At 41.8% G+C, this 23,125-nt stretch overlaps 1 protein-coding gene across 2 annotated transcripts in view; it reads left to right on the top strand.

Annotated features, from left to right (window-relative positions):
• Window positions 1-23,125, top strand: part of map2k7 (mitogen-activated protein kinase kinase 7) — a 110,506-nt gene that overhangs the window by 8,105 nt on the left and 79,276 nt on the right. The window contains exon 2 of one of the 2 annotated variants that reach the window (XM_048522049.2): window positions 22,344-22,391. The exons of the other annotated variant lie outside the window; for it this stretch is intronic. Within the exon in view, the coding sequence (XP_048378006.1) occupies window positions 22,344-22,391 (48 nt within the window). The remainder of the gene's footprint in view (window positions 1-22,343; window positions 22,392-23,125) is intronic. 2 annotated transcript variants of the gene reach the window in all.

Genomic DNA, 23,125 nt, shown 5'->3' with positions numbered 1-23,125 from the left:
CCTGAGAGACCCTAGCACACATTGTTTTGCAGTACCAGAGCATCATATAGCTATTTGGCTCAGTGTAACTCTGATGTTGAAAAAGCAGTTGATTACTCCCACAACCTTGCTTTTGCCTTGTAGTATTATCCCCTTGAGATATTTATCTAAATCCCTTTAGAAAGTTACTGTTGGGTATCTATCCACCCTTTCAGGCCATGCATTCCTGATCCTGAAATTGACTTCAGTAAAAATTATACGGTATCTACAGCACAGCCATTACATGTGAGTCATCTAATAGCTCTTATCTTCTGAAAAAGCATCTTCCCTTTTCACCACCCATCCCTGGTAAAGGCCTATTCCTGCCTTACCTAGATCCCTCATCCTATTAGTGTAATGCATCAAGCCTCTCCTTAAATGCTTAGAATTATAGATTCACTAAAGTGTGGAAGCAGGCCATTCAGCCCATCAAGTCCACACTGACCCTCTGAGGTGCATCCCACTCAGACCCACCCCCGCCTTATCCTTGTATCCTTGTAACCTTGTATTCCACATAACCTGCATATCCCTGGACACAATGGGCAATCTACCTAACCTGCATATCTCGGGACTGAGAGGAAATCAGACCATCCAAAAGAAACCCACGCAGGGAGGAATGTGTAAGCTCCAAACAGACAGTTGCCTGAGAGTGCAATTGAACCTTGCTGCTGTGAGGCAGCAGTGCTAACTACCATAACTCCCGTGCCTTCAATGCTTCAGCAAACTGTTTCTTCATACAGAGGGAACATTGTTCAATTGGGAACCCAGTGCATTGAAACTTTGAAGGACAGTTCACAATGTATATTGTGCTGTTAGATGATTTGAGTACAAGAGCAGGAATCTCTTGCTACAATTGAACAGGGCTTTGGTGAGACCACAGCTGAAGCTTTATGTACAGTTTTGGTCTCCTTTAGCTGAGGAAGAATGTCCTGACAATTGGAGAGAGAGTGACAAAGGCCTACTAGACTGATTCCTGGTATGGCAGGACTGACATATGAAGAGAGACTGGATTGGTTCAGACACATTATCACTTGAGTTTAGAAGAATGAGGAGGAAATTCATAGAGACCTATAAAATCCCAACATGACTAGGCAGGGTAAATGCAGTCTGTTTCTGATGACCACGTTGTCATAATCTATTGAAATGAAGTATGTCATTTAGGGCTGAGATGGGGAGAATTTCTTTACCCAGAGAATGATGAACTTGTGGAATTCTGTGTCGCAGAAAGTAATCGATGTCAAACAATTGATTGTTTTCAAGTGGTAGATATAGTTCTTAGGGCTAAAGAGACGTAGCAGTATGGGCAAAATCAAGAGTGGGATACAAAGTTGGATGGTTAGCCGTTATCATATTGAATGGTGGAGCAGGTATAAAGTGCTGAATGGTCTACTGATCCTCTTATTTTCAATATTTCTGTCCAGAAGAAATGCTGCTCTGTCAAAGGGCCAGTGCGACAGGAGCACAGTGCTTCAAGGGTTTGTTTACCAAAATTGTCCCTGAGCATGAAGATGTTTTAGTTTTTATATTTTAATGAAATTATTTAACCTTTTCAGTCATGTAGGCAATTGGAAGTTGAACTGTGGAGTCAGTACTGTTTGATATTAGAGCAAGGAAGTTGTAATGGAGCGCTATCCCTGCGTTCAGATTCATGAATAAAGATGTGATTTTAAACTGAAATTACATGGATTAGGATATCTCTTTGCCAGCCCATTAAACCTCTTAATCCTGGGTTCTGAATCTTTGCTTTCTCATGGAGATAACTTTAAGAGCTGTGCGCATATCTGTAAAGGAAAAATACTGTGGATACTGGAAGTATGAAACAAACACAGAGAATACCCGATGAAAGTGGGTTCTAAAGAATGTTCTTGAAATGTTAACTCTGTTTCTCTCTGAACAGATGTTGCTAGACCTGCTGAGTTTCTCCAGCGTTCTCTATGTTTGTACATTTTCAAATCAACCTACTTAGGTATGTTGTTACACTGGGCCAGATCAGACTTGAACCCAGATTATTTGGATCATTGGTTGGATATTACCACTATGCCACAAGAAGCCCTCGTTCTCTGTGTTTGTGCCTGTAAATATGCACAACTGCACCTTCATGATGGTGCTTGGGATAGGATGAGTGTTAATTGTCCTGCTAGCATGCATCCCATTCTCACTGTTTCTTTACCAGTATTTTCCTGAAGGAATAAAAATCGGCTTTTCACTCGCGTGTGTCTATGTATCTGTATGTGTCTGCATTTTTATATACACACACATGCCTAAAGAGATAGATAGAGCTCTTAAAGATAGTGGAATTAAGGGTTATGGGCATAAGGCAGGAACAGGATACTGATTGTGGATGATCAGCCATGATCGTAATGAATGGTGGTGCTGGCTTGAAGGGCCGAATGGCCTACTCCAGAATCTATTGTCTGTTGTAACATTATATGCACATTTGTATGTGTTCTTGTGTATATAACAAATGATATTATATCTGAAAGGGTGCCCAAGTAGAAGGTTCTGAAGGTGACCGTGCAGCAGAAGCCAATCTTCAGAAGTGCAGGCATGCATATTAACATAATCTGTGTGGAATTGAATGCTGAAATGTGATTGGGTGTTGTTGCAAACTGTACTGCAGTAAGAGTAGCCTGTAGTGAATAGGCATGAGGTGTCAGGTTTAATGTGCTTCTATTCTTACTGTAAACTATTCAAGATTTCATAAAAGATCCATTGCCCTTCACAATTATTGTATCTGCAGATGGGTATGTGATGTTAATGGCCCTCATTTGTGATTTTTAAAAAAAATTCATTCATGCGATATGCATGTCACTGGCAAGGCCAGCATTTGTTATCCATCCCAAATTACTAAAAATGAGAGGCTTGCTAGGCCAGAGAAGATAGCCATTAACATTATTGAGAATCTGGAGTCACATGTAGGCCAGACTAGGTAAAGATTACAGATTTTCTTACCAAAGGACATTATTGAACTGGTTGAGTTTTGATAACAATCAATAATGGTCACCATTACAAAGACCAGCTTTCAATTCAGATTGAATTGATTAGCTAATAGAACATAAATTTCATATTAATCAAAGAGAGAGTGCTTTGAAGAAGGGAAGGCTCAGTGTGGGGATTCCAGAATCTAAAATGGTTTAAGGCAATGATTGAGCAATTAAATCCAGGATGCTCAAGAATATGGATTTAAATGAATCCAGATGAGTGATAGGATTGCAGTGCTGGAGGCAAGTACAGAGATCGAGAGGGGCAAGCCTGTTGTTGGAGGTGAGACTTGAAAGTGAACATTTTAAAATTGAGGATAACTGGGAGCATATAAAGAGTGATAGGTGGGTGGGATTTGACATACATTAGGACAGAGTTTCAGGTGGCTTTCAAATTATAGAAGGAAGACCATAGAAGACCAGACAGGAGTGTTGAAGGATCCAAGTTCAGAGGATCAAATGAGGTGATGCAGGATTGAATTGGGCACAACTATACAGTTGGAAATAGGCGGGCTTATGGATGGCAGAGATATTTGGTCAGCAGCTATTCTCCTTGTCAAGCTTGACACCAAGTTGAGAGTCAACAGAGGGAGGAATAGAATTGCTTTTAGGGAACACACTTTGTGAAGAGAACTGTGGTGATCCCTGTTTTTGGTTGAAAGGATCTAAAGCTTTTGAATGTTTGTCATAGGACATGACCAAAGCTTTAAGAAACCAGAAAATAACTTGCCAGCCTGAATTTAGTTTCTGTTAGTTGCTTAAAATAACCCAGTAGACTTCTGGTATGTTTATGGTGAGGAGTAAAGACAGCTCTCACTTGCATTTGCCATAAAGGTTGCATTTTGTTATAAGCCCTGAGCTTGGGTTAAACTTAAGAGTTTCTGACCCAGTCAGTGATGGCCGCATCCCATGAATAAATTCTTTTTTTAAAATGTGTTGTGTCTTGCCACCTCACTGAAGGTAAATTTGTAGAAAGTCGACTTAGTTGCAGTTTCTGCACGCTATCATGAGCTGTTTGCTTCTTAGCTCCTCAGTTCATTTCCCAAGCACCTAGGTTAGTTGGTACTCGTCCAGAATACATGTCATGTGCCATGAGCTTAGATTGAGAATGGTGCAGAGATCATATAATCTACACTGAACAAGGGGAGCACTGAACTATGCACTGTGCATGCCTGCTTCAGCTAGGGCTGTGGACAAACCAGCAGGAACAGAATTACCAAGTTTGTGTCCAGCCACTGCCGTGGCCTTGATCTAAACAAATGCGGGTTATGTGCCATCAGCTGAGCAATACTAACATCAACTGCCGTGCAGCATAGGAGTCTTGGTGAAGAGAGATCTGCCAGAGCCACAAGACTCTTGAGCTAGCAAGCAACAGGGAGATTACAAAAACTGTTTGCATAATTTTTATTCTGTGATTGACAGCTGTGTGTCAGAGAGGAAAAAGTGCTTTTGAAGCCATTTATCGTTGTCTTTTTTTTCCAGGGAAATTTGCAGTATATCCTGGGCAAATATTGGTCAATAGCTGAGATCACAAACCATATGAAGCTGGTCAAAAGCTTTGTTATGCTTGACCATGTTGAAAATGACTTTCTAGTTCTTTGGGTCAATGTGACTGTATGGGTGAACAAGGAACAATGTCCTTCTTTCTTTCCATAGCAACTGGTGTTTCTTATGTCAAAAATAAGTGTTAAGCAACAAAATAAAATTATTTTCTAACTAGATGATTATATTGATCAGGTAAATATTCAACACATTTTAAACACTTCTCAAAGTTTTACTTGAAAAATTCTTCAACATCTGAGACTTAGGGTCTGACTGGTCCCCCCGAAACAAGTTCACTTGTGGTGTGTACTATAGGCAAGATTTTTAATTGATATATGCATGAATAACTTAAGTGTTGCCAACATGGTATGTTTAAGTAAATCAGTTAGTATTTCAACATTGCAATTTTCTATCATCACAGACCTATGATTTTCAGGACTGCAGCCACAATATTAGGTGAGGAATTGCTGTACAAGCAAATATGAAATTCACATTACACTTGATGGTCATTGTAAATACATTTCCACTAATGATGAAAGGTTTTCTGAAAGTTTCATGAGCTTGAAGCTTTGGAGGGATTTTGTACGCCCAGGCAGTCAGTTCTTTGGCTTTGACACAGAGTCAGCAACACTGTTTACTATTTTTGGGAAGAAAAATGCTATCTTTCAATTTGTTGTAAGTCGTGACTAAGTCATGTTTGGGGAGAATCAGAGTTTATTGTTCCCTGTTTGTCTTTAGCAACAGTCTGTGGAATATCACAAGACACAAGAACAATTTGTACATTGTAAGCTTAAGAATGATAATCAGTCACAGGATATAATTAACAGTACGCTGGGATTTGGGATTTCAGAGTGTGCCATTTCTTCCCAAGTTTTTTCGTAGAAGTGCCCCTAGGTAACATTTCACAGGACAAGCTGTAAGGATGTAGCCAGATATGAGAAACAATTGGATTTGCAATAATGCCACTGTTTCCACTGCAGCAGAGAAGGAATTAAAATAAGATTTTTAAAGAAAATCAGTTTCTTTCTGGAGTTTTAAGAAGTTAATTGTGAACTGATTTTTTGAAACAAAAAAAGTTGCTGGCAAAGCTCAGCAGGTCTGGCAGCATCTGAGAAGTTCTGAGGAAGGGTCACCAGGCTCGAAATGTTAACTCTGTTTTCTCCTCCACAGATGTTGCCAGACCTGCTGAGCTTTTCCAGCAAATTTGTTTTTGTTCTTGATTTACAGCATCTGCAGTTCTTGTGCTTTTTTTGAAACCTGTACTGATTGACCTGAGCTCTTTTAAGTTTAACCCATATTAGTAGACTGTTTTAGTTTACCAACTGAAAATTAACTGGTCTAGTTTTCTGGCTGTCCTCTCATGCCTCTGTTTTAATGAGGAATGTCATATTTTTCAACTTTCAATTCTCTGATACCACTCTGTTTACCACAGAATTATGGGAAATTGAAGTTAGAGGTTGTGCTCAGGATGGAAAGGGGAGGCATTAATATTGTGATAATGTCACAGGGCTAGTAGTCCAGAATCCCAGACTCTTAATATCGTGGGCATATGGGTTAAAAACCCACCATGGCAGAAGTTGAAATTTGAATTCACCAAAAATCTGGAATTTAAAAGGCTCACCTAATGATAACTAATGTCGAAAATCCCATCTAGATCACTAATGCCCTTAAGGGAAGGAAATCTGGCATCCTTACACGGTCTGGCCTACATGTGTTTCGAGACTCTCAGCATATTTTGAGTCTTAATCACCCTCTGAAGTAGGCCTAGCGGATGAATGTCCTAGCCAGTGATTCCCCCACATACCAAAAAAAAATGCCCCAGTGATTTTTACATTAAGTTGAAGGATGGTGGAACTCTGGAACTTGTTGCTTTTAAGGGTGGTAGATGTAGAAATCCTCATAACGTTTAAGTATTTAGGTGTGCACCAAGGCAAAGAAGGCTATGGGCCAAGTGCTGGAAAATGGGATAGAGTATGTAGCTAAAAACTGAAAGAACTGTGGATGCTAAAATCTGAAACTAAAACCAAAATTCCTGGAAAAGCGCAGCAGATCTGGCAGCATTCGTGGAGAGAAATTAGAGTTAACGTTTCAGGTTGAATGACCCTTCCTAAGGGGTTCTGAGGAAGAGTCACTGGACCCAACATTAACTCTGATTTCTGTCTACGGATGCTGCCAAGCCTGTTGTGCTTTTCCAGCAGTTTCAGTTTTTGTTTCAGAATATACAGTTCATTGTTTTTGACTGATGTGGATATAATTTTCTGCACTGTCGGTCTGACTCTATAGATTAATGTCAATGATTCTTCTCACTCTCCATTACAATTCCTTACAGCTTCGCTGTCAATTTCATTCATTCTATAACAGGTATACTATTTTGGATACTGTTGTGGTGGTTAGGCGGGTGGATGATGGGGGTGGTAGCCTCTCAGAGAAGGACAACAGCAGCAGCCAGACCCATAACACTGACTGGCTGTGCTGCAGCGCAAGGTCAGGTAAAGCCCAAGCAAGCATTAGTAACCTTAGGGGAATCAGGGGCACAGACAGGTGTTTCTGTGGCTGCAGTTGAGACTCCAGAGGATAATGTCACCTCCCTGGTGCCAGGGTCTCTGAGCAGTTGCATGGAGTTCTTAAGGGAAAGAGTGAGCAGCCAGAGGTCATTGTACATATTGCTGTCAATGACATAGATAGGAATAGGGATAAGGTCCGAAAGAGTAATTATAGGGAGTTAGGCAGAAGGATAAAATGCAGGACCTCAAGGGTAATAATTTCTGGACAACTTCAAGTGCCACATTGTTAGCGAGAATAGGAATAGGAAGATTTGGCAAATGAATGTGTGACTTGAGAGCTGGGGCCAGGGACAGGGATTCAGATTCTTTGATCGTTGGGATCTCTTCTGGGTTGGGAATGACCTGTGCAAGAGTGACAGCTTGCACCTGAACTGGAGGGGGACCAATGTCCTGGCAGGGACATTTTCTGGAGCCGCTCATCATCATCATTATCATTATCTTCATAGAGTCCCTACAATATGGAAACAGGCCCTTCGGCCCAACAAGTCCATACCAAGCATCCCACTCAGACCCATCCTCCTACCCTTTCCCTGTAATCCTACGTTTCTCATGGCTAACAGACTTAATCAACACTTTCATGAACACTTTAGCAATTTACCCCTTTGGCAATTTAGCATGGCCAATCCACCTAACCTGCACATCTTTGGACTGTGGGAGGAAACCGAAGCACCCAGCAGAAACACACAGACACTAGGAGAATGTGCAGACACCCACACAGAAAGTCACCTGAGGGTGGAATTGAATCCGGGCCCCTGCTGCTGTGGGCCAGCAGTGCTAACCACTGAGCCACCATGCCACTTAGGAGGATTTTAACTTGTCTGGAAGTGGGATGGGATCCATAGCAGTAGGGAAACAAAAAAGAAGGTATAGAAGTTAATAAGAGCAAGTTAAACATTAAAGGCAGTGTTGATTATCCTCTTAGTAGATAGGGCAGGCAAGAACAAGGCAGGAAGCAATGGAAGTTTGGCTTAAACTGCATTTATTTCAATGCAAGAGGTTTGACAGGTAAGGCAAGTGAACTTGGGGCGTGAATGGGTACGTGGATCTGGGATATTACAGCTATTACGGAAACATAGCTGAGGGAGGGATAGGACTGGCAGCTCAATGACCCGGGATACAGATCATATGGGAAGGATAGAAGGGAAAGCAAGCGAGGAAGGGCAGAGATAGTAGGAACTGCCAAAGAATCCGAGATAACAAGGTGTAGAGCTGGATGAACACAGCAGGCCAGGCAGCATCAGAGAAGCAGGAAAGCTGAGGTTTCGGGTCTAGACCCTACTTCAGAAATGGGGAGGGGAAGGGGATTTTGAAATAAATAGGGAGAGAGGGTGAGGCGGATAGAAGATGGATAAAGGAGAAGATGGGTGGAGAGGAGACAAACAGGTCAAAGAAGCGGGGTTGGACCCAGTAAAGGTGAAGGTTGGTGGGGAGCTAGGGAGGGGATAGGTCAGTCCAGGGAGGATGGACAGGTCAAGGAGGTGGGATGAAACTGGTAGGTAGGAGATAGTGGTGGGGCTTGAGGTGGGAGGAAGGACAGGTTAGGGAGGCAGGGACGACCTGGGCTGGTTTTGGGATGTAGTTGGGCGAGGGGAGATTTTGAAGCTTGTGAAGTCCACATTGTTACTATTGGGCTGCAGGGTTCCCAAGCCAATTATGAGATGCTGTTCCCGCAATCTTCAAGTATCATCATTGTGGCATTGCAGGAGGCCCAGGAAGGACATGTTGTCCAAGGAGCGGGAGGGGGAGTTGAAATGGTTCACGACTGGGGCAGCTGTGCTTTTGATTAGAGAGCACAGCATGGCAATACTGAAGAGAACACATTCTTGAGGGTTCGTTCACTGAGTCTATATGGGTAGAACTGAGAAATAAAAAAGGGGGGATTACTTTGATAATGTAGTATAGGCCCCCTGCAACAATGAGCCTGAAATTGAGGAGCAAATCTTTAAGGAGGTTGCAGACAGCTGCAAAAATAATAGGGTTGTAAAACAGGATTTTAACTTACCTAACATCAATTGGGACTCCCATAGTATTAAGGGCTTAGATCGAGAGAAATTTAAGTGCATTCAGCACAAATCTCTCATGCAGTATGTAGATGGCCCAACTAGAAAATAGGCAAAACTCAACCTCCTCTTGAGGAATAAGGCAAGACAAGTGTCGGAAGTGTTACTAGGGGGTGCACTTTGGGTCCAATGGTCGCCACTCTTTCTGGCCGCCCTAATATAGAAAAGATATTATTAAAATAGAGTTTGATACTAAGAACAGAAAAGTAACATGTTATTTAAGTGCAGGGAAGCTGCATGTTTCTGTAGCACATTGGAGCCCAGTGTCCTTTGTACATGGATCTCAAAATATCAACATGCAGCAAGTAGTTAAGAAAGTGAATAGAATATGGGCTTTATCACGTAATTGGAGAACAACATACTAGTGTGCATTTCTGCAAATTGTAGCTTTAAGTAACGTATGGTTTCCCGTTGGATTAATATTAAAACCAGTGTTAGATGCTTGAGGAAATTTCTGTCTTGACAGGCCAATATAAAAATTGAAATATTGTGCTCTACATATGGAGCTCCATGCATTCCTCACTGAAGTTTTTTGCAAATCAAAACATGGAAAGCTTCAGTGAAGCTTGTAGAGAGGACTTCAAAGAAATTTACAGAAAGGTACAAGTACAGTGCAAATTTCTTAACTATTGTATCTGTACATGTAAAATACTGTAAAATTCAGCACAAGAGGGAATTTGTAAAGAGCTAAATCTAAGGATCCCCTCTACAAATACAAGTACAAACAGCAGAGAAATTTTAAAAAACTTAAGTACCTGAGTCAAGAACTGTTTAGAAAAAAAAAAATACTTTGCAGAGAATAGATACTAGCCATGACAGTAGTAGCACAGTCAGGGAACTGTTATGAGACGCACGATGCTACAAGGTGCAACCAGGAAGTAAAGTAACTTTAAATGAGGAATGGCACTTTAAGTGAGGGAAAATGGTATTTTAAAAAATTCCTTAAAGCAAAACAGCTTTAAGAGGAGAAACTTAATTATTTGAGACTATCACTATTTTTCTTTTACTTCTCCCTTTTATTTGGTTTGGAACTATGACTTGAAGTTAAACAGTTGAACATTGAACAGCTGCTTGTTGTGAAAGAGAACAACATTAGATATTATCTGTTGGGAACTGGCCTGAAAAGTAATGCTACCTATTTACTGTTCTGAGGATGCTAGATGAATGGACACTAAGCTGTGCTCAGGTTAGTAGCTGGTAGGATGTTGGTTTAGTCAATCAAGGGAGGACCGACGCTAACCAGCCAACAACATTGATTGAGAGATAATAGGAACTGCAGATGCTGGAGAATCCGAAATAACAAGGCGTGGAACCGGATGAACACAGCAGGCCAAGCAACGTCTTAGGAGCAGGAAAGCTGACGTTTCGCGCCTAGACCTTTTTCTTATGAAGGGATTTAGGCCCGAAATGTCAGCTTTCTTGCTCCTAATATGTCCTCATATGTCAGACTTGCCTTTCTATGAATAGCGTAGGGGACTGGGGCTGGGTGGCATGCTGTTTGGAAGGTTGGTGTGACTTTGTGGGCTGAATGACCTGCTTCAACACTGCAGGGTTTTCTTTGAATCTGTGATCCTCCTTCAGATAGGGGTAGGGCCTTCAAAGGGGAGGCAGTGGCCTAGTGGTATTATAACTGGACTGTTAATCTAGAGACCCAGGTAATGTTCTGGGGACCTGGGTTCGAATTCCACCACAACAGATGGTGGAATTTGAATCCAATTTTAAAAAAAAATCTATAATTAAGCATCTAAAGAGTCAGGGAGGGAAACTGCTATCCTTACCTGCTGTGGCCTACAGGTGACTCCAGACTCTTAACTGCCATCCCAGGAATTAGCAGATAAATGTGATACCCTCATCCTGTGACTGAATGTATAAAAACAGCAGAAACTGTTCATACAATACCAGATGTTGCCTGACCGGTGCCCTCTTATAATTGCAGCATGACATTCTTGCTCTTGTACTCAAATCTGCTCAAGGGCATCTAGGTCTCATTGAACATCCCCTCTCTCAATTTACAGCCATTCAAATAATAATCCGCCTTCCTATTTTGCTACCAAATGTTTATCCGTATTATAATGCATCTGCCATGCATTGGTCCACTCACTCAGCCTGTCCAAATCATACTACAACCTTTATGTCCTCATCACAGCCCACACTTCTGCCCAGCTTTTGTGTCCTCTAATTTAGTTACATTTAGCTCCCTAATTAAATCATTAACACATTGGTAAATAACTGGTGTCTTAGTACACTACCTGCCATTGGGAAAAGATCTATTCATTCCTATTCTTTGTTTTGTGTCAGCTAAACCATATTCTGTCAATCTCCATACACTATCCCAAAGCCTAAGCACTTTAATTTTGCATGTCAGCCTCTTTTGTGGAACTTTGTCAAAAGCCTTCAGAAAGCCCACATGAACCACATCCACATCTTGGTTGACTCTACTCATTTGCATGTAATTCCATCTCTCACTTCCTTTGTAAGTCATGGTTTGGCTGCTGTTCTCTTTGTACTCGTGCACCAGACAGGAATGAACAATTGTTAAAGTTCATTCATTCACTTTGAATGTTTACCATTGCCTACCCACTGCCACAGTCAGTAACATTTCCCAATCTATCACAGCCAGCTCATGTCCCTTACCAGCGTAGTTTCCCTAATCTCACCGTAGTTTCCCTATGTCTTATGGTCTTACCTCATTCTCATATTGATGAAGGATCCTAACCTATTATGGGTTGCTGTCCTCAAGGGGTCTTTCACAATGATATTAATAATTATTCCTTTTTCATTGCATAATACCTAGTCTAAAATGGCCTATCCTCTAGTTGGTTCCTCAATGTATTAGTCCAGAAAACCATTTCATGTACACTTTAGGAACTCCTCTTCTACAATTTTGCAATTAATTTGATTCACCAAATCTATATGCGAATTAAAGTCAACCACAGATGTTCCTTTACAGCATGTAGCTCTGATTTCCTGTTTAATACCATTCCCAAAATTACCACTATCATCACTCCAGAATGAGGGTGCATAATTTCAGTATAAGGGGTCTCCCAATTAAGATAATGATGAGGAGAAATTTCTTCTAAATTTTTTTTCAATTTCTTTTGTACCATTTGTAATCTTGCACCAGGGTAGGCCAAGTCATTGAATATGTTCAAGACTGAACTAACTGGAGAGATACAGCAGTGAATGGTTATTGGCAACATTGTGAAACTAGAAAGGGTTCAGAAAAGATTTACAAAGATGTTACAAGGTTTGGAGGGTTTGAACTTAGGGAGGGACTGAGCAGGCTGGAGCTATTTTCTTTGGAGCATCAGAGGCTGAGGGGTGACCTTATGGATGTTTATAAAATCATGGGGTGCGTGGATAGGGTAAATAGGCAGGGTCTTTTCCCTGAGGTGGGGGAGCCCAAAACCAGAGGTCATTGGTTTACGGTGAGAGGGGAGAGATTTAAAAGAGACCTAAGGGGTGGTGATTTCACGTAGAGGGTGGTGAGTGTCTGGAATGAGCTGCCAGAAGAAGTGGTGAAGGCTGGTATGATTACAACATCTAAAAGGCATCTGGATGAGTACCTGAGTAAGAAGGGTTTTCAGGGCTATAGGCCAAATGCTGCCAAATGGGACTAGATTTATATTGGATATCTGGTCAGCATGGATGAGTTGGACCAAAGTGCCTGTTTCCATGCTGTACATCCCTATGACTCAATAACAGGCAGGAAAATAGAGTTTGTAAGGTATAATAATTAAATCAGCCACGACTGTGTTGAATGGTGAAGTAGGCTTGAGGGTATGAACAGTCTACTCCTCATCTTTACTATATTCATCCTTTTCTTTGCAAACTAGTTTTAATGATCTGCCATAAAGGAGCTCCATGGACTGCTATTGCTTATAAATTGATATTCATGACTGCACCTCACAGTTGGATGCTGACGCTGAGCTATATTCTATAGCTGTGTTGTAGGCATTATCACTGACAGCTGGAGCCTGCTGACGTACAATCAGAACGTAGAGACAACAGTTAATTAGTGAGGACAAGAAACTGGGGACAAGGATTGGTTATAGAATCATAGAATCAAACAGTACAGAAGAAGCCCTTTGTCCATTGAGTCTGAACTGCCAAAAAACTCCTGCTGTCGACACTCTACCCATTTTCTAATTCTAGACCTATAGTCTTGAATGTTTTGACAGTTCAGGTACTCATCCAAGTACTTTTTAGAGGTTGTGCTTTTTCCAGCCTCAACTACGCTCCTACACAGTGCATTCCAGACCCCTACCATCCCTGCAAGGAAGGATTTCCTTGAAATCCTTTCAAAACCTCCTGCCTTTCGTTTTAGAAGTATGCACCCTTGTTATTGACTGTTTGACTAAAGAGAACAGTTTCCTTCTATTGTGCCTGGCCGTACTCCTCATAATCTCTATCAGGTCCTGCACTCCCAATCTTCATGCTTCAAACTTTATAAAAGAAAACTTATCCACACGCTGTGCATAGCTGAAAAGCTCCATCCCAGACAACATTTTGGTGAATCTCCTTAGCACAACCTTCCCATAGTGCGGTGGCCAGTACTGCACACCATTCTTCAGCTGTGGTCTAGTCAAAGTTTTTACAACTCTAACATGAACTCCCTGCTCTAATAATCTATGCTACAACTGATAAAGGCAAGTGACCCCTGGTAGTTAGCTTTCTAACAACCCTGTTAGCCTGTCCTACCACCTTCAGGGATCTGTAGACAAACACTTCAAGAGAATATAGGAATTAAGAGGTCATATTGTGGCTGTACAGGCACTGATTCGGCCACTTTTGGAATACTGCATTCAATTCTGGTCTCTGGGAATTGTGAAACTTGAAAGGGCTCAGAAAGGATTGACCAGGATATTGCTAGGGTTGGAGAGTTTGAGCTATAGGGAAATGCTGAAAAGTTTGGTGCAATTTTCCTGGAGTGTTAGAGGCTGAGGGATGAGCTTATAGAAGTTTGTAAAATCATGAGGGGCATGGATAGGGTGAAGAGCCAAGATCTTTTCCCCAGGTACGGGGGAGTCCAAACCAAGATGACATTGATTTAAGGTGAGAGGGGAAAGATTTAGAAGGGATCTGAGGGGCAACTTTTTCAAGCAGAGGGTGGTGCGTGTACACATAACATAGAACAGTATAACATAGTACAGGTCCTTCGGCCCATGATGTTGTGCTGAACTTTTACCCTAAGCCTAAGGCCTATTGAACCTCCACTCCTACCTTATACTGTCATCCATATGCCTATCTAATAACCACTTAAATGTCCCTAATGGGGCCGACGCTGCTACCCTCTCCTGCAATGCATTCCACGCCCCTACCTCTCCCTAAGTAAAGAACCTGACTCTGACGTCTCTCCTGTATCTACCTCCACTCATTTTAAAACCAGGCCCCCTCGTAATAGCTGCCTCCACCTTTCCCTTCCTGGGAAAAAGTCTCTGGCTGGCTGCCTACTGTATCTCTACCTCTGATCGTTTTGTACACCTCTATCAAGTCACCTCTCATCCTTCGTCGTTCTAAAGAGAAAAGCCCTAGCACACTCAACCTTTCCTTGTAAGGCCATCCCTCCATTCCAGGCAACATCCTGGTAAATCCCCTCTGCACCTTTTTCCAACGCTTCGACATCTTTCCTGTAATGAGGTCACCAGAACTGGACACAATACTCTAGATGTGACCAAACCAGGCTTTTGCATAGCTGGAGCATAACTCCACGGCTCTTGAACTCAAGCCCTCTATTAATGAAAGCTAACACACCATATGACTTCTTAACAACTCTATCCACCTGGGTGGATGCTTTCAGGGAACTATGGACATGAATCCCAAGATCCTTCTGCTCCTCCACACTGCCAAGAATCTTTCTGTTAACCCTGTATTCTGCTTTCAAGTTTTTCCTTCCAAAATGAATCACCACACACTTTTCAGGATTAAACTCCATCTGCCACTTCTCGACCCAGCCCTGCATCCTGTCAATGTCCCTTTGTAACCGAGAACATCCTCCCCACTGTCCACAACGCGACCCATCTTCGAATCGTCTGCGAACTTACTAATCCACCCTTCCACACCTTCATCCAAATCATTTACAAAAGTCACAAATAGGAGAGTACCCAGAACAGATCCTTGTGTTACACAATATGTAACTGAGCACCATGGTGAATATTTTCCATCCACCACCACCCTTTGTCTTCTAAGGGTCAGCCAATTCTGAATCCAATCTGTCACATTTCCCCCTATTCTATGCCTTCTTTCCATCTGAATGAGTGTATCATGGGGAACCTAATCAAAAGCCTTACTTAAATCCATGTACACCACATTCACTGCTCCACGTCCATCAACGTGTTTGGTCATCTCTTAAAAGAATTCTGTAAGGTTTGTGAGGCATGATCTACCCCTCATAAATCCATGCTGATGATCATGAATCAAACTGTGCCTTTTCAAATGATCATAAATCCTATCTCTGAGCCCTTTCCAGTAATTTGCCCACCACTGACATAAGCATAACTGGCCTATAATTTCCGGGGTTATCCTTATTCCCTTTTTTGAACAAGGGAATGATGTTTGCCTCTCTCCAATCTTACAGCACTATACCTGCGGACAGTGAGGACAAAAAGATTATTGACAAAGGCCCTCCAATCTCTTCCCTTGCTTGCCTTGAAATCCTTGGATAAATCCCATCAGGCTTGTGGGACTGATCTATCTTCAACTTCCTCAAAAATCCTAGCGCATCTTCCTTATTAACCGTGACCGTGATTCATTCCACATACGAACCACCCTGTGTGTGAAAAAGTTATCCCTGAGGTCCCTTTCAAATTTCTCTCCTCTCAGCTTAAGAAATGCCCCCTAGTTTTGAGCTGCACAAGCTAGGGAAAAAACGTTTGTTATTCACCTCAACTACACCCCTCACGATTTTGTAAGCCTCTTTCAGGTTCAACCTTCTACGGTCCAGTGAAAAAAGCCCCCATGTATCCAGCCTCTCTGTATAACTGAAACCCCTCCCAGTCCTGGAGCATCCTGCTAAGTCTTTCCTGAACCAAATCCAATTTAATAATATTCTTCCACTCATCGCCCCATTGGACCAATTGACAAAAATCCCTTTGTAACCTTAGATAACCTTCTCTGTCCATCATAACACCAATTTTGATATCATTGCAAACTTGCTAACCATGTTCCCTAAATTCTCATCCAAATCGTTTGTATAAATGATGAGCATTAGTGGAACCAGTATCAATCCATGCTGAACACTGCTGGCCACAGATCTCCAATCCAAAAACAACTCTTACCGCCATCCTCTGTCTCCTCCCGTCAAGACAATTTTGTATCCAATTGACAAGCTCTCCCCGAATCTCATGTGATTTAACTTTACCAATCAGTTTATCACATGGAACCTAGCCAAAGGCTTTACTAGAATCCATGTAGACAATGCTAACCGCTCTGCTCTCATCTGTCTTTTCAGTTATGTCCACAAAAAACTCAGTCAAATTTGTGAGAGACAATCTACCATACATAAACCCATGCTGACTATCCCTAATTAGTCCTTGCCTCTCCAAATGCATGTAAATCCTGTCTCTCAAAATCCCCTTCAACAATTTAGACACTACTGATATCGGACTTACTGATCTGTAGTCCCCATGCTTCTCCTTACGGCCTTTCTTAAATTAAGGCACAACAATTAACCATTCTCCAGTTCTTCAGCACCTCACCTGTGGCTGTAGATGCTGCACATATCTCTACTGCGGCCCTGCGATTTCTTCCCTAGCTTCCCATAACGCCCTAGGATACAATTGATCAGGTCCCGAAGATTTATCCACCTTGATATGTTTTCAGAATTCCAGCACCACCTCTTCGGTAATGTGGACTGTTTTCAAGACATCAGTGTTTATTTTTCTGACTTCACTGGTTCCCATGTCTTTCTCCACGGGAAAAGCTGTAGTGAAATATTCATTTAGCATCTCTCCTTTTTCCTGTAATTCCACATATAGACAACCTTGCTGATCTTTAAGGGGACCTACTCTCTCCCTAGTTGCTCTTTTGTTCTTAATGTACCTGTAGAATCTCTGGTTTATCCCTAACCTTATCTACCATGGCTACCTTATCTCCTGATTTCCCTCTTATGAATGCCCCTACACCCTTTGTACTCTTAAAGAGATTAATTTGATCCCAGCTGCCTAAATCTAACATATGCTTCCTCCTTATTCTTGACCAGAGCCTCTATCTTTATTCATCCATTGGTCATCTTCAAAATATTTCACAAGATCAAACCTCACTTCTCTAAATGGAGATCAGTTTTCTCCTCGTTATTTTCTCCAGTAGTTTCCCTACCACTGGTGTTAAACTCATTGATGTATAGTTCTCTGGTCTGTCTCTGTAACCATTTTTGTAAAGAGGAGCCATATTAGCTGTCCTCCAGTGCCCTGGCCATTCCCCTGAGGCAGAGACAATTTAAAAATTTGGGCAGGGCTCCTATAATTTCTTCCCATCTCCCACAGCAGCCTGGGATACTGCTGATTTTTTACAATTTTAAATCTGCTAAAACTTCCAAAAACACCTTGCTTAGAGTATAGAGATGAACAGATGGATACAGACCCTTTGGCCCAACTTGTCCATGGCTGAACAGATATTCTAAATTAATTAGCCCCATTTGCCAGCATTTGGCCCATATCCTTTTTCTTTGATTCTTCCCAATCCTATACCTATCCTGATGCCTTTTAAATGTTGTAATTGTACCAGCCTCTTCTGGCAGCTCATTCCAATAACTCGTCATGCTCTAATTGAAAAAGTTGCCCCTTAGTTTCCCCTCTCACCTTTAAAAATATGCTCTCTAGTTTTGGATTCCTTTACCCTGGGGGGAAAAACCTTGGCTATTCACCCTATCCATGCATCTCATAATTTCACCCTTCAGCATCTGATGCTCCAGGGAAAATAGCCCTAGCCTATTCAGCTTCTCCCCCCAAACTTGGCAGCACCTTAGTAAAGTTTCACAACATCTTTCGTATAGCAGGGAGTTCCAAAACCTGTGTCCTGCACAGCCACAACATGACCTCCCAATAGTTATACTCAGTGCATTAACCAGTAAAGGCAAGCATACTGAACCTTTCTTCGCTACCCTGTCTATCTTCAAGGAACAGTGAACCTGCACCCAAGGTCTCCACTCTGTAACATCCCCCCCCCCCCCCCCCCCCACCCGAACCTTACCATTTAAGCGTATAAGTCCTGCCCTGATTTGCCCTACCAAAATGCAGCAACTCACATTATCTAAATTAAACTCTATCTGCCACTCCTCGACCCATTTGACCATCTGGTCAAGGTACCGTTGTGTTCTGTGGTAACGTTCTTTGCTGTTCTTGAATCAGTTTGTCCCAGAACCTCTCTGTCCACCTTCTCAAAATCTGTATTTGCATCCTCCTCCTCTCGAATAAAGACAGACACGAAGAACTTACTCACTAATGTCCTCTGGCTTGACGCACAGATTGCTGTCTTGAAGAGTTCTCTTCCCCTTGATATACTTGTTGAATATCTTGCAATTCTTCCTAATCTCACCCACCAGCATTTTCTCATTCCCCTCTTTTTTTCTCTTCATTGTTTCCTTGAGTTCCCTGCTGCACCAACTCTTGAGTCATGCATTAATCTGCTCCGTATCTATTTCTGTTCTCTCTAGCCTGTAGCACCAGAAGTCTTGAGGTTACGACTTTAAAGTTGTCTGAACTCAAGATGCAAATCCTCATCCTTTATTCTACCTGTAATGTTGCTACCAATGTTTACCATGACCTCTGCCATATCACTTTCCTCCCTTCAGGATGCCCTGCAGTCCGTCAGTGACATTGCTGCCCCTGGCACGAGAGAGGCAACACATCATCCTGGAGTCATGTCAGCAGCTCCAAAAGTGCCTATCTGTCCCTTAGCTCTTGAATTCCCTACCATTATTGGTTTTGCTTTCTTCTTCCATCCCTCCTGTACTGTCAGGTCCTTTGTGCTGCCAAAATCCTGACTGACTGCACTCCCTTGATGTATCAGCACCCCCCTCAGCTTCCAGAATTGAAAATTGATTTGTCCGTTCCCTCCTTCCTCCAGCTCCTGCAGCTGCAGTGTGACCATTCCTCTAAACGTGGTATTTATTAACCTCTTAGTCTCATGGATGTTCTGCAGTGTCTCCAGCCAAAACCTGAAGCTCAAGCTTATGCAGTTAAGAACACTTCCTGCACATGTGGTCAACCTGAATTCCTGTAGGGTCCATAACACCCTACTTATGTCAGGACGCACATTCTACTCTGCCCGAGCCTGCCATTATTTAAGCTTCCTTAGTCTTCCTTAAACTTCCTGGTTTTACTAGATACCTTTATCTCTGAGTAATTTTACACTTTTTAAAATAACTGTGATTTATGAAGACATTCCTAGGTAGTTTCTTTATCAGTCAATCAGCTTGCTGCTTTTCTGTGATACTGTTCTGATTATTTTCTCATTCAGAGTGAATAAACTTTTACGCTCACCACTCCGTTCACCTCCCTCACAGGCCTAGACTCCTGGCTATATAGGCCCAAATTCTGTGATGTAAAGCTTTATACTCGCCACTCCATGCCCTCCCTAAAGGCCCTGACTCCCAGGTAAGTGGGCCCAATTTTTTGGCAGTAAAGTTTTATGCTCACTGCTCCATGCCTCTCTGAAAGGCTCCCACTCTCAAGTAATTTACTGTTGATCGACAGGAGACTGAGGGGTTTTAACACTTAGGATCGGATCTGTCCTGCCTTTTTGTGGACAGGACATACCTAGGCGATTTTCCAATGCATTATGTAGATTTCAGTGTAGTTTTTTCAATAGCTGTTTGGGATCAGCTCTAATTGAGATGTGGTTCATTCTGGAAGTCATATCCTCAGGACCAGGAGCTAGACTGACATTGATATTCCACGCCCAAAGTATGTTTTGTGAAATTGCTGTCCTTTCAAGTGGTATTCAACATGAAGGAGTGCTAATTGAAGGAGGTGGTTAGATTGTAATTAGCAGCAGGTTTCTGGGCTGAAGTTTGACTTGATGTTTTGGGACTTCATGGAGTCCAAAGTCAGTGTCAAGAAGAGCCAGGATCACTAACTCCTGACTGTATACCTCTGCTGTTGCCTGTGGGAAGAATTTGTCCTGTTGGTGGGGCAAAACATATTTAAGGATGTTGATGAGTTGGGACATTGATGTCAGGTATGATTCAGTATGATAATATGATAGTATGATGGTATGATAATGAGATTGCTATCTCTGGGATAGCTCTCAATTTTGCAACAAATTAAACTTGAGAGGGTGTTGAAAATATTTACAAGGATTTTGCCAGGACTGGAGGCTTTGAGTTATAGGGAGAGGCTGAATAGGCTGTGGTTTTTTTTCCCGGTGCTTTGGAGGCGAAGGGATGACCTTGTGGACGTTTATAAGATCATGAGGTACATGCATAACCCTGGTCTTTTTCCTGCGGTGGGGGAGTTCAAAACTAGGCGGCATAGGTTTAAGGTGAGAGGGGAAAGATTTAAAAAGGATATGAGGCATAATTTTTTTCATGCAGAGGTTGGTGCGTATGTGGAGCAAGCTGCTGGAGGAAGTGATAGCGGCGGGTACAATTACGACTTCTAAAAGGCATCTGGATGGGTATATGAGTAGGAAGACTTTTGAGGAATATAAAGCCAAATGCTGGCAAATGGGGATAGGTCAAGGTGATATATCTGGTTGGCATGGATTAGTTGGATTGAAGGGTCTATTTCCATGCTGCATGACTCTAAATCCCCTGATACCAGAAAGCAAATTTTTGACATGTCAGGTTTGCCATTGTCATCCTCGGTCACTGTCAGGTTCTATTCTTAGTCTTTTGTAATCTGTTGTAAAACTAGTAGCTTACTCAGTTATTTCAGAAGCAGTTAACAACTAAACACGGTGCAGTGGGTCTGGGATAAGTCAAAAGCAGAAAATGTGAAAAGGACAGAGGACATGAATGGGTCACATTGATTTTAAAACAATCGAGTAGTTCTGTGACCTATTACTGGGTTCATCTTTTTATTCCAGATTTATCAATTAGTTGAATTTAACTTTTTTCAGCTGCTATGATTGGGCTTCAAACTTGTGCCAGTGGAGGACTAGTCCAAGCCTATACCATTATACTGTTCATGTGTACTTATGTATATTAGTATGTCCAAGTATGAATTCATGTTAAAGTAGGACAGAAGTAGAACTCAAAAAAGTGGAAATGGGCCATTCCAGTCCGTAGGCCTAGTGGCACTGATTTGCCTCCACATCAAGTGAATGATTCAAATCATATTCACCCTACTTGTTTCTATATTGTTCATACTCTATTTTTTCCCCTTCAGTCATTAATCTAACCCTTTCTTGAATTTTGATACAACTGTTTTTACCTTTGCCATCTATGGTGGTCAATGAATGCTAGCATCGCAGCTCCAAAGACTTTGTGCCCTCTGTCCTGTAGTATATGAGCCTGTATGTGTATGAGGTGGAGAGGGAAATGACTGTGTTTGTGTGTATTTATCTGTTTGTGTATTTTGGAGAGCTACGTTGTTGAGTGGCATGGTACAAGGAGTGCTCAAGTACAGTTAATCCAGTTTGCCTTTGTGTTTTTTACTCTTACATTGCTTGTCCTCCCTCTGTGTTGAGCATACACATTGTATGACATCTGTTTGAAATTACAAATAAGAATGACCTTATTCTAACAATTATATAGCAACTTCTTCTGATTGGGAGTTCTATGCGAGTCAACAAATAAAATAGAAATGTTTAAATGTTCCTTTTATGGCAAGGAGGATGAAACTTTATGATACTTTTAGAACGAGCTGTCATTTCATTACGGAGTGATATTCTCATATTAAAGCAACTGATGTGGGGCATGTTTTTAGCAATCTGAATATTGAGGAAAGTGACATACAGTGTCCCAGTTTTGTATTAATAGTGAGCAAATTGTTCGTTTACTGGGCCCTGATCTCCTCTGTGTTATTTCCTACTCAGCGCCAGGCTCCTGCTGTGAGATACAGAGACTTCAGTGCGTGTGAATCCACCCATTCGCCTTTTGCCTGTCACTCAGCTCCTGTGTTTCATTGTTGATTTCATTTCTGAATGAATTTAATTTATCCGTTAATAATTGTTTTATGTTTTTGCCAGAGTTTTGATACATTATGATTTATCCAATTTTCCTTTTCCTGATCCAGTTATAGTGATCACTCTAAGCCCTGCTCCTGCCCCATCCCAACGAGCAGGTACCAAATCTCTTGTTTATCATATGCACCTACCTAAGTTTCTCTGTTCTACTTTTTGCTGGTTTATATATCGCCTCCATGATGTTGTGTGTTCCACATTCTCAAAATTCTCTTTCCTTTTTGCAGTTTTCTACATTTCTCTCTTTGTTATTATTTCTCTCTAGTGATTTTTGTTGCTGTCACTTTTTCTCTCCCTCACTTAATCTCGCTTTTTACTTTCATTCTCTATCTTGTCTTCCTACTTTCATTCCCCTCTCTCATTTTCTGTTGTTGTCTTGCTTTCCCTCTCTTGCGCATCCACCCCTCTTGCTATCAGTGTCTCTCCGACTTAGTCTCTCCCCACTCTCCCTTTCTCACTTCTTCATACTCATTTTATCCCTCTAACTCTCATAAAACCATAAGGTATAAGTCCAGAATTAGGCCATTCAATCCATTAAGTCTGCTCCACATTTGATCATGGCTGATATGTTTCATGACCCCATTCTTTGCCTTTTCCCTGTGATCTTTGATCCTCTAACCAAGAACCCACGTCATAAGTACACTCAGTGCCTTGGCCTTCACAGCCTTCTGTGGCAATGATTTTCACAGATTCACTATCCTATGGCTGAAGAAATTCCTTCTCGTCTCTTGTCCGTTCACTCTGAAGCTATGCACTTGTGCCCTGGTCTCTCTTAAAAGTGGAAGCATCATCTCCACATCAATTCATTCCAAGCCTCTCAGTATTTGGTAAACTT

Source organism: Stegostoma tigrinum, chromosome 35, assembly GCF_030684315.1.
Source record: "Stegostoma tigrinum isolate sSteTig4 chromosome 35, sSteTig4.hap1, whole genome shotgun sequence".
NCBI classification, from domain to species: domain Eukaryota; kingdom Metazoa; phylum Chordata; class Chondrichthyes; order Orectolobiformes; family Stegostomatidae; genus Stegostoma; species Stegostoma tigrinum.
This window is presented reverse-complemented; position numbering and strand designations above follow the sequence as displayed.